General features: G+C 41.1%; 1 protein-coding gene across 4 annotated transcripts in view; it reads right to left on the bottom strand.

The window, feature by feature from the left end:
* MICAL3 (microtubule associated monooxygenase, calponin and LIM domain containing 3) overlaps positions 1–12,680 on the bottom strand; it is a 225,598-nt gene that overhangs the window by 48,652 nt on the left and 164,266 nt on the right. For 2 of the 4 annotated variants that reach the window (XM_081958103.1, XM_081958102.1), the window contains exons 21-23: positions 9,666–9,861; positions 5,909–6,186; positions 805–942 (exon numbers count right to left, since the gene is read on the bottom strand). In XM_081958103.1, the coding sequence (XP_081814229.1) occupies positions 805–942; positions 5,909–6,186; positions 9,666–9,861 (612 nt within the window). Of the gene's footprint in view, positions 1–804; positions 943–3,173; positions 3,264–5,908; positions 6,187–9,665; positions 9,862–12,680 lie in introns of all 4 variants that reach the window. The other 2 variants (XM_081958101.1, XM_081958104.1) reach the window with 2 other exon arrangements.

The raw sequence follows: 12,680 nt of genomic DNA, 5'->3' as shown, positions 1-12,680 counted from the left end.
TGCATCACGGGCTGGCCACGCCCACGCCTGGTTTAATGAAGGGGGAAAAAGTCCCGATAAGTCACATCCACCAGGCTGAGGGAGGCTATTCTCCATTAAACCAGCCTAAAGAACTGTATACACTCGATTTCTCTCTTGCATTAGGCTAGACCAGGAGTGTCAAACTTGATTTCATTGAGGGCTGCATCAGGGTTGCATTTGACCTCGGAGAGCCGGGTTGGGTGTAGCTACGGTGGGCATGGCAAGCTTGACATCACTCGTGTCAGGAGCGCCCCTGGCGGCCCAAATGCTCTGCCAGCAAAAATGGACTCCCAAGCTGAGTTTTCGACTGCAACGGCCTCCTGCATCCCTCTGCCAGAGAAAATGGAGCTCTGTAGGCCACGCGCGGGCCTCCCGAGTTCCATTTTCATTGGCAGAGGTACAGCAGGCCAGTCCTTCACTGTTTCTAGGGCAGTCCCGCAGGCCAGATCTAAGCACCCCGGGGCCCACATTCGGCCCACGGGCCTTGAGTTTGATGCCCCTAGGCTAGACTAATTCTGCCTGTCTTAGGAAGTCATGGGTACTTAAAGGTTAAAAGAGATACCTCATACTATAGCCTTCATAGTACATACCAGCAGATCCCTCTTCCATTACAAATAAATGTTCATACCACAGACACAAGACATGTTTCATTCTATTACAAACAATGACAAACATGAAAGCTCTAGAAGCAACATGACGATGGTCTCAGAATTGGTCTTTCTGCATTTAATGGGAATCATATGCCCTTATGATATAGGGGGTCAATGCAGTGGACATGGTTACCTCTTGAGGTGGAGGACTTAGAAGTGGGACCCACTTTTTCCTCCTCCTCCTTCTGATGGATGTGTGTCCAATGCACATCAGCCAAGATTTCCAGGGGATCAATTGGATTTACTATCTGCTGCAGCCTCAGGTTTCCAGCTAGCAGAGAAAAGGCCAATGGCGGATCACGTAGAAGGCAAAGGAAAAGTAAAACAGGGAGGAAAAGGAGTACAGGAAAGACAGAGAAAGTAAAAAAAAGTTATTTGAAGTAGATTGAAAGAGAAAATAGATATTGAAAGAGAAAAAAGATAAAGATCAGCAGTGGTCCTGCAGGTATTTCCTCCCATATTACAGTTTATATATTCAATTCACCGCAAAATACAATAATCCTTCAGTGATGCATACGATACTTGAATATTCACCATGGTTAAGTCTATTAGAAATGCATCTAAATTCCAACATATATTTTGTCACTCTTCTTTAATTACTAATAAGGCTACAGTGTTCACCAGTATGGTTTAGAACAGGCTGTTTTCCTTTTCTCTTTTAATGAGCAGCATTTCAAACAATAACTGCCCAATATCATAGAATAGCCAAACAGAAACTAAGAATACAGGCAGAATGTTAAATACATTTTGTTCTTTTTCTTTAATTCACACCCAATCCTACTTTGCTTCCAAGAAGAATGATGTAACACTAAAACCATCCAGTGGAATATTGAAGAACATCATGCACTCAAGTTCTCTTGTTGAATTACGGCAACACATGCCGCCAACTGTCCTTTTCCATCACAAATCCTTGGGTAAGTATTGTTAGTGTTAGCACACACTGCTGGGGAGTTAACAAGATGAATTTAGTTTGCGAGATTAAAAAATGTCTGGGAATTCATATATAGAACCTTAGTAAGGCTTTCAAAAAGCAGGCCTCATCAACCATCAGAAATGAAAGCTTGTTAATCTGATAGTATCCAATAAAACTCACCATTTCCAATTTTCTTTAAGCCCATAAAGATTATGTGTTTCCCTGGAAGCTTTTTTGAGCTAGTGGTAAACTTTAACACAGGGGATTATTATGTTGAATTTCTGAAAATCTGTAGCTTAGTATAAACAAAAGGGGTTTGTTGATTGAATGCTGGTCATCTGATCATGGATGAATTCTGATGGTCCAGCTGGCACTTTTTAAAAAATTGTTTTATCTGAAAAAGGGACTTTGAAAGCAAGAATAAAATGTGGATCTTATTCTATAAAAGATAGGAACCCTTGCTCAGATGTCCTAATAAACAAAATATAGCCTGTGATTTGTTATCCACAATTGATGGCAGGGTTTGTGTGTGAGCAAAACAGTCTCCAGAAAGATATAATTCTTCAAATTTTCATTTATTACAATATATAGCCATAGTGACTGCCATTGTATCCTGTTCTCTATTTAGATACAACCATTTTTGCAGCTGAATGTCAGGCAGTAGAAGAAAACAGCATTTATCAAATTATCATAATATGTCACAATAACATATGATATAATATTAAGCCAAAATGGAGGGAACTTCCAACTTTTTAAAGTCTTCAAAAACTGGAACAAAATACTTTTTTTCTGGTTAATAAAAAGAGAGGATAGTGTGGATTCTTGTTGATGACGTTATCACTGTAACAAAAATGTCAATCTATGACATAAATAAAATAATCTGGCACAGTGAAAAACACAAGACCACAAGGCTGCTTGTCTTTGCAGGCTTAGAGTTTGACTCATTCCCAGATAAGCAGCACAAAAAAGACAGTATATGTGTGTGCAGCAACAGACAGATATTTTGGCCATGGAATTTAACAAATTTAATTTAGAAATGCCTGAGCTTTAATCTAACTGTAACTCTATTTACATTATGAAAGAGGCAGAAAAAAAAGCAAATGTTATATTTGCTCCTAATAATATATTGGCTAAAATGTTCAGTAAAAAATAAAGAGAAGCAGTCACCATTTGATCATGGTAATCAGGGATTGAATTGATTGAATCTCTATTTCTTATCTCACAGTTATTGTGATGAAAAACGAAGGTAAACTACATGGTAAATTACCATGCTAGTGTCCTAAAGCAGTTTTTCTATCCTTAGTGATTTTAAAATGCGGCAACTTCAACTCCCAGAATTCCCAAACTAGCGTAGGTGCCTGGGGAATTAGCTGGGGAATTCTGGGAGTTGAAGTTCACCTAACATAAAGTGGCTAAGCTGAGGAACACTGATCTAGAGGAAAAAGACGGATATACGTGTGTTTTTACTTAGAATGTAATTTTGTTGAATACAGCAGTTTCTAAATATGCTGTACCACATGAGACCTGCTCTTTGTAATAAAGGAGCTTCCCCTTTTTCCTCAAGGGATGCAGTGACGGTGCAAGGGTACCTTTAAAAGTACCCATGTCCTCTTCGTTTGATAGACGTTGAAGCCAGAGGCCTTGCTGAAGTTCTCGCTCCCAAGGGTAATACTCTCCCTCTACAGCAGGGGGAGGAAGACACCAACAAATAGCATAGAGTGAAAATAAAGGACAGAGAGGGAGAAGGAAACACTGGTGAAAGCGGAGGAAACCCACAGAGGCCTTAAGTTGCTTCTCCTTTCTAGATAGTCTTACACATGTTCAATCTCACATAGGAATCTGAACATGCTAAATAGGTATAAATACATGTGTCATGGATACACATCTATCCCACAGCTCACAGAGGCTACAAAATTGGAAAAGGCCTATATATATTCCACAAATTGTGTGTGGATTTACAAGCAATTTTCCTGCACCTATTTAACTAATTTTACTTTATTCAGGAGAGGGAATCTCTTAACCAAGACTCTTATTGGCTAAAATCCCATTCTTGTGTTCCATGATTAAAGGAGCTGGTCCATGCAGAACTTGAGAGAGTCATCAAATGCTCTGACAGACTATACTTATTTTAAAATAGGAACCAAATGTTTAAAAAAGATCAGTCCAAAAGTAACCAAGTTGGTGGTTTTGTCAGTTATGATTATAAAAATCAGAGATGCTGAGCGCCTACTCACCTTCCAACCTACATATTCTACATGTTTACGATTTTTCAACTGGCTGCTACAGTAAATAGTGACTTACAGCTTTTTGACTATAGTTGACTCACAGCTTTTTAGACAGTTTTTTTTAAACAATTGCGAATCGAGCCTGTTGTGTTCGTTGAAAGTATACCAATTGCACGCTTAGACCCACAATCCCATCCTCATCCCCATGAATGAGAAATGGCTGCTTGCCATGTACAACGTCAGATTCCCCCATTTAATATTCCACCTCACTTCTCTGTTAGATATTGGTCAGATTCCCCCATTTAATATTCCACCTCACTTCTCTGTTAGATATTGTTAACGTTTAGTTTTTTAAAAAAAAAACAAACGGAAAAATTCATGAGGCTGGAGAAAGAATAACATTTGTATCCTTCCTCACAGTCTTTGCTACAAGTAGTCCTTGACTGAGGAGCACGATTGGGGGGAGAATTTCCATTGTGAAGCAAGGTTGTAAGGAAACGTGCTGTTTCAGTCTAACTGACAATTGGCAATTGGAACCCATAGGGAAGGAATTTCTTAACATCAAAATCGGTCAGGGCCTAGATTAGGGATCTCCAAACTTGGCAACTTTGGGACTTCAATTCCCAGAATTCCTCTGGCACACAACACCATGCTGGCTGGAGGATTCTGGGAGTTGAAGTCTACAAGTCTTGGGGTTGCAAAGGTTGGAAACCCCTGGCCTAAACTGACGGAATTAGGGTCTGTTGTTGTTTCTAGTACCTTCCTACTGTAAAGTCTTTAAGTGTCCAATACATTGAAAATGGAGAAAGCATTATAGTCAATATTTCCTTGCTCTTAAAGAAAAGGATTACGAGCATTATGAGACACCTGAATGGTGAGTTGCGCTTGATTTTACAACCTTCTTTGCCACATTTGTTAAGTGAAACACTGAAGTTGTATGAATCACGTGGTCATTAAATGAATCTAGTTTCCCCCACTGACTGCTTTTCGGAAGCTGGCTCGCAAATGGTGACCGCATGATGCAAACTGTTTACAGCTTGTAGTAACAGCTTTACAAATTCCAGATAGAGGTTTTTCTCAGCCTTCCCCGCAAATGACAGAAACGGAACCCTGAACATCGTAGATCAGGGGTGTCCAAACTTGGCAACTTTAAGACTTGTGGACTTCAACTCCCAGAATTCCCCAGCCAGCTGGCTGGGGAATTCTGGGAGTTGAAGTCAACAAGTCTTAAAGTTGCCAAGTTTGGACACCCCTGTCGTAGATAATGAATAAGGTATACAACAATAATATAACTGTTTTCTGAAATGTCAGCTTTGGAGGTTGGTTTCCTGGCTCCTAATATTGTGATTCTGTCTTCATCTTGAGTGCAACGTATTCATTCGTAGCTTTTTCTTTTGGTTCAACCCAAATAGGACAGCGGAGTTTTGTATTTATGATATTAAAACTGAATGAAGGTAATGAAAAATGGATTAGACAAAATACAATGAGAAAAAAAATAGCCACAATTTGGATACTACTGGTATTACTTCCTCAAAGGATTTCTTTCTAATTTCCCAGCATTTTTTTATATACTGTATCAATCAGGTTTCTTGCTATGTATTGTATTTTTCAAAGTGTAAGATGCACCTTTTTCCCCCCAAAAAGAGGATGAGAATCTGAGTGCATCTTATATACTGAATACAGCATTTTTAGCCTCCCGAAACCCTGCTCCCTTTGCAAAAATGGCCGTGCATAGCCTTTAGGAGGCTTCCAGAGTGCTCCTGTGGGGAAAATGAACAAAAAATGGGCCATTTTTTGCTCGTTTTTGCCCCACCAGCCCCTAGGAGCACTCTATAAGCCTCCTAAAGGCTATGCATGCCCTTTTTGTTTTGACAAAAAAACGGGCCTGTTTTGGCGAAAAACGGGCCATTTTTGGGAGGTCTGCAGAGTGCAAAAACTTTTTTTTTAATTTGCCTCTTCAAAATCTTGGTGCGTCTTATACTCCGAAAAATACAGTATTAATATGTAAGTTTTCCAGAGAAAAAAAGGAATACATACACACACATACATTCATCAGCACACAAATGTATACCTACACGGGCAAAAAAACAATTACTAACCTTCGCTAGAGACTTCTTCTTCCTCCTCCTCCTCCTCCTCTTCTTCTTCCTCCTCTAGTTCCTCCTCCTCTTCTTCCACCTCCTCCTGGTTTTCATGATCATGGTTTTTCTCAATCTTCAGCTCCTCCTCACTCTTCCCTTTCAACATGGCATGTATTCGCACAGCCTCTTTCCACGGCACGCCACCCAGATCGGAGGTTGGTTGCTTGGCCTGCTCTGCTGCCTCCTCCTCCTCCTCTTCCTCTTCCTCCTCCTCCTCTATCTCAGATTCTGAGCTACTGTTGGGAAAACAGGCAAGAGGCATCTTGAAAGGCTTAATATTTTTCAATAAATATAGCCGAAGGAAATGATCTACCAGTTCAGAATACCTAGCTATTTAGCCTGATATTGTATAGGGCAGGGGTAAGCTGGGGAATTCTGGGAGTTGAAGTCCGCCAGGCTTAAAGTTGCCAAGGTTGGAGGCCCCTGCTTGCAACCATTCAAAGTTACAATGGCACTGAAAAAAGTGACGTATGGTCTTTATATTTATGACCATCACAGCCTCCCCATAATCACGTGATCAATATTTGGGTGTTTGGTAACTGGCATGCATTTACAAGAGTTGTAGTGTTCTGAGGTCATATGACCGCCAATTGCAACCTTCCCAAACAGCTTCCAATGGGGTGGCTGGGTGCTGGATTCACTGAACGATCACATGATTCAGCTGCCGTGATTTGCTTATCAATGGTAGAAAACATAATATCGGGCATAACTCACTGAACCTTGCTTAGCAATGGAAATTCTGATTCCAATTGCGGTCATAAATTAGGACTATCTGTACATCCAGCCAGCAATAGCTTTTTGGCATGTCAGATACAGATTTCATATATTTATGTATTACCATATTTTTCAGAGTATAAAACGCACCTTTTTCCCTCAAAGAAGAGGGTGAAAATTTGGGTGCGTCTTATACACTGAATACAGCAGTTTTTGCTTGTTTTTGCCCACCCCCCAGCAGCACTCTGGAAGTCTCCTAAAGGCTATGCATGCCCCTTTTTGGACAAAAAATTGGCCTGTTTTCTCGAAAAATTGGCCTTTTTTGCTTGTCCTCCCCCACCCTCCAGCCCACAGGAGCATTCTACAAGTCTCCTAAAGGCTATTCATGCCTGTTTTTTTGGCAAAAAATGGGCCCGTTTTCGCGAAAAACAGGCCATTTTTGGGAGGTCTGCAGAATGCAAAAACTTTTTTAAAAAATTTGCCTCTTCAAAATCTTGGTGCGTCTTATACTCCGGTGCGTCTCATACTCCAAAAATATGGTATATTCATTCATTTCAACTAAAGATTCCTGGGGTAAAATAGGAGATCACATTCAAACATGCAGTTAGTGCTGAGTGATGGTTTTTCCATGGTTTTGAATTTTCAAAAGGTGAACAGCTATATCCGAGGTAATATATCCCAGCAGTCTATTGAAATTTTCTATTCCAATTCTCCATCCCCCTCCTATTTTAATGGAGTAGCAGACATTGGGAATGAATGAGTTTCTATCTTCATAAACAACCTGAAATTTAAGTTCTTGGGTATTCTATGGCATAAAGGCAAAACTGAATATAGAACTTTATTTAGAGAAGCTGATAGACTAAGAATAAGGATATAACCATATGCCTATCTGAGAAGCATGTACTTCAATATCCTTCAACAGCAGCCAGCATGGCCAATGGGAAGAAACCATGATAGCAATTGTCAAAACATCAGAAGGAATATTACTTATTCCTGACTTTAAGTCCTTCAGATGTTCTATGACAGTTTCATTTGCTACCTTCACAGAAAAAAGTTGCATCTACCATTATTTTACCTATGGAAATCTTTGTAATCTGTTGTATGAATGGAAAGAGAGCTTGAGAATTCCATTTTTAAGTTTTTTCTCTCCATAGTGAATAGTCTGAGTCACTAAAATGTCTTTATCTCACTTATTCAACCCATGCTTTATTAATACATTTTAAATGATGGCCCCCATTTGGAAAAAGAACAAAACAATCACCAAACTTAAGAGAATCATTCAGCCCATCCTCTATTTCTATCATCCCCAAATAGTCTGTGTGCAAACAAATTCTTAAAAAAAAGGGTTGCTAAGTAAAATGGGCAAACTTAACAAATGTAAATCAACTGGGAATTTTATCTAGAGTATGAAAGAAATCTGATTTTTTTTCAACTTCTAGGAATGTATTTTCCTCCCTTCCAACCCCTGCAATGCAAAAACATACTTTTATTTTAATATATTATTTTGTCAGATAAGAAACCATCATGAAAGAATGTTAGCTCTATTTTCTTCGAAGGACAAAGGAGTTTGCTGCTACTTGAAAATGGAGTATATAGAGTATAGAGCCGTGCTGCCGAACCTATGGCACGCAGAGCCATATCTGCCAGCACACGAGCCATCAGCACTAGCGGCATATGTGTGCCGGCAGCTGATTTTCAGCCTTCCGGAGGGCCGGGGGAGACTGTTTTTGCCCTCCCCAGGCTCCAGGAAAGCTTCCGGAGCCTGGGAGGGGCAAAAAACAGGCCCAACGGGCCTCCCGGAAATTTGGAAATGATCCATTTCCAGCTTCCAGAGGGCCTCCAGGAGGCCAGGGGAGGCTGATTTCGCCCTCCCCAGGCATCAGGAAAGCCGCCGTAGCCTGAGGAGGGTGAAAAAAAGGTCCAACGGGCCTACCAGAAGTTTGGGGTTGTGCGTGCATGCACATGTGGGAGCGCACTTTGCATTATGTGTGCCAGCATGCCCGCGCGCTCACATTTTTGGCACACAACAACAAAAATGTTAGCCATCACTAGTATAGGGTAAGAACTCTAGCTGGGACCCATGAATTAAATGAAGTTCTTCAATTGTTTCTCTACATTATTAATACTTGCCTCTAGAGATTTTCATGAAATGATTGGACAGTAATTTGTCCAGGATGAGTAAAAGGACTCCTGCCTCAGGCAGGGGCTTGGCCTAGAAGATCTTCAAGATTTCTTCCAGTCCATGATTTAAGATGGTTGAGTGAATTTCCAAGTGCTAAATGGATTTCTGATAAATCCATGTACTAGAAACATGGGTGTCCACTGCAACTTTTGTGGGTTTTGTAGTTCTTTTAGAGCAGGAGTGTCCAAGGAGCATGGCTGGCTAGGGAATTCTGGAAGTTGAAGTCCATAAATCTTACAGGTGCCAAAGTTGGACATCCCTATTTTAAAGTAAAGTGTTAATATCTGAGGACATTTTTGTGTTTGCAGAAGAAGGCTTACAAACCTTATCTGTAAAAAAAAAGTTGGAAAATTGCAAGCTTTTATAATTTGGCTGTTGCCATTTTTGAATTTAGAGGCTGAATCCAAGATGTAGCATTTTGGTTGACCTCTTATTTGGACAGGTTTTTTTTATTCAGATCTTTCATTTCATTTAAATTCCCCCAAATCTTAAATCTGAAGAAGCATGCCAATCTTGTTTGGTCTTATTAAGTTTTATAAGAGGAACAGTAAAAACAGGAAATGCTATTCAGGGCAAAATGTGTCCTATGCTAAAAATGGTTGAGATCACCAACTAGAAGACAAAAACTTTGTAAGATTTGTCGAGGAACCAGAATATAATAGTGACCTTATAATGGAACTCCAAACCCATCTTTCATTTCAGTCTCTGGTGACACGATATAGTAAGAGATTTTTGCTAGTTAATTTGAAGAAGTATATTTTAGCATAGGCTGTAAAAATCTAACTACAGAAGCTGTTAAAGATGCCCAAATCAAATAACCTGCTGGGTAGATCCTCTTCTGTTCCTTTGTCTAGAACGCTGCTGAGGTTGTGCTCTGCCAATGTCTCCTCTGGCACTTCTTCCAAGTCTTCTTCCCGTTGTACCGATAGCCGGTAGTTCTCCAACTCAATCCGTTCTGGTGTGCCACGCAGTCTCTTAGCAAGGCTCGGTTCCTCTACGCCATTTATGTTGGGAGCTGGAGAAGAATTAAGAAACAAACAACCAACAGATATTATGAGCCCTCATCCCAACCATGCAGGCAAATCTGGAACAATTGCCTTTGTAACAGTCCCACCAGGACACTGAACTGTTGACTTCCAACTGGGATATGACTACAAGAGACTCATAAGTAGTCTTTCAAAGCAAAGCTGCAAGAGGGAAATATGTCTTGGAGAAAACAACAATTTGTTATAATATTTTTTCCTATAATGTAAAAAACAAACAAACACACACACACACACAAAGGTTGTCTTTTTCTCCTCTTGCACCAAATAGCATGCTGTGTTACTCCTTCAAATGCTGTCTTTTCAACCTGGTGTCCTTCAGATATCTTACACTCCTCTCATACCGGCTGGGGACTGTAAGAACACAGTTGAAACACATCTGGGGTAGATTAAGTAGAACACTGTGGTCCAGGAATTGCTACATCTGAGGACATTTTGGTGCTGGGGTGGCACACACTAGCCATCCTGAGGGAGGAACAGCAGCAGCAGTGTGGCCTCTTGGGAGTGGAGTAATGCCAGAAGATTGTATCAGTTTTAGTGTTAACAGATCCAGGCTGCAAATATTTCGATGATCATAAGAGAGCAGATCAGAAGTTCCAACCGTCACTGCCCATCCCCACCCCACAGAGTCACATGACTGAACTTTGGGAACTCAGCAACTGGGCCACATTTACACCCATTTGCAGTGTCCCACGGTCATGTGACCTGACTCTCCAGCTGCTCAGTGTCTCCGTCATGAAACGAAGTACCAGATAGAGTAAGGCAGGATAGGTATATGATAAGTCAAGTGACCAAACAAACCATTTCAGGTAAAGGTAAAAGTCCCCTTCGCACATGCATGCTAGTCGTTCCTGACTCTAGGGGGCGGTGCTCATCTCTGTTTCGATGCCGAAGAGCCAGCGCTGTTCTAAGATGTCTCCGTGGTCATGTGGCCAGCACGACTAAACGCCAAAGGCACATAGAACGCTGTTACCTTCCCACCAAAGGTGGTCTCTATTTTTCTACTTGCATTTTTATGTGTCTTCGAACTGCTAGGTTGGCAGAAGCTGGGACAAGTAACAGGAGCTCACTCCATTACGCGGCACTAGGGTTTCGAAGAAGCTCAGCGTCAGATAAGCAATTGGAAGAATAGTGAGCTTACTTGAGGACACCAATTAAGGGATTCTAAAAACGAACAAAGGACAGCCCTGTAGAAAAAAGCATCCATTAGCCAGTTAATATCAAGCCAATGATGTTTCACAGAAGTGAACAAGGCTATTCCTGTGGATGAAGCTGTCGGAGATGCACTTGAATGAGTGAAAAGACCCTGAGCATCCTCTGGAAGAGCTAAACCATTAACGCAAAAAGTGAGCTAGTTCAACTCGACGATCAAGTATGAAAAGTGTCATCCTTAGACAGAGAGGTCATTGCATGGATTAAAATGACAAGGAAGAACATGGAAGATTTACTCATTGTCTTATTCCTAGCTGAAAACACCCCCAAAATATGTCAGACACAAAGATGGGGGGTGGGGGGGTGTTAACCCGGATTATGAAGAAAAACATCAGGCCACTAAAACTTGTGACATTAGAGAAGTAGAGAAAATTTAAAGAAAGGATTCTCTTATCACAGACAATAATCTTGTGTTTATCCAAAGTTATGTAGAACTGACACTGTTTACTTGTAGGGCAGGCAGAGGCGCAGTTTTCATAGTGAAAAGATATAAAGACACAGAAGATCCTTGGCTCAAATGTTTTGGATGATAACTCAGCAAGGACAATGGAAAGACTCCAAGAAGGGGCCCACTTAGTAATAGGAGGAAACAAGCTATGGAAGCTAAATCTAAATTGTTTAACCAAGAAGGAACAAAAATTGATGAAACATTAGTAGTGTTTATATAGTAGAATGAAAAACTGAAATTGCCGCACAAATAAATCCTAAAAGCTTAATAGGTAAAGGTTCCCCTTGCACTTATGTGCTAATTGATCCTGCCTCTAGGGGGTAGTACTCATCTCCGTTTCAAAGCCAAAGTGCCAGTGCTGTCCGAAGACATCTCCATGGTCATGTGGCTGGCATGACTAAACGCCAAAGGCGCACAGAATACAGTTCCCTTCCCACCAAAGGTGGTTCCTGTTTTTCTACTTGCATTTTTACATGCTTTCGAACTGCTAGTTTGGCAGAAGCTAGGACAAGTAACGGGAGCTCACTTTGTTACCTGACACTAGGAATTCGAACCGCCGAACTGCCGACCTTTCTGATCGACAAGCTCAGCGTCTTAGCCACTGAGCCACCGCGTCCCATAAAGCTTAATAGGGTCTCCATTTAACACTTAACAGAAAACAAAAAGGCATATCTGCTGTGAAAAAACTATGATAAACTGTTCCTATCAAGTAGAAAGGTAGAATCTATTCTATTTTGCATTATAGTAGCACACAGTAGAATGTTTCCTTCAGGTTTTAAGGATACTTTAAAGCAGAGTTCCACAACTTTTCCAGCTTTGCAGACTGGTGGGAGGGAGAGGGGATGGTTCTGTGTGAGCAAACAGCAAGAGCACGCAGGCACAACTCCATTTGTGCGAGAGGCCAGCACACACACACACACACACACGCACACACCGCTTGAGCAAATGGAGTGTGTGTGCTTGCCCGCTGCTCATGCAAGTAGCGATGTGCTTGTGCACGCTTGCTTGCCGCTTTCACAGCCAGGATCCGAACGGCTCATGGCTCAGTAGTGGGCCGTGTGGCCTGGAGGTTGGCGACCCCTGCTTTAAAGAATGCAAGATTTGGAGAACATCCATTAGACAATTAGGCAA

The sequence above is a fragment of the Natrix helvetica genome, assembly GCF_964273705.1.
Source record: "Natrix helvetica genome assembly, chromosome: 6".
Taxonomy (NCBI): Eukaryota; Metazoa; Chordata; class Lepidosauria; order Squamata; family Natricidae; genus Natrix; species Natrix helvetica.
This window is presented reverse-complemented; position numbering and strand designations above follow the sequence as displayed.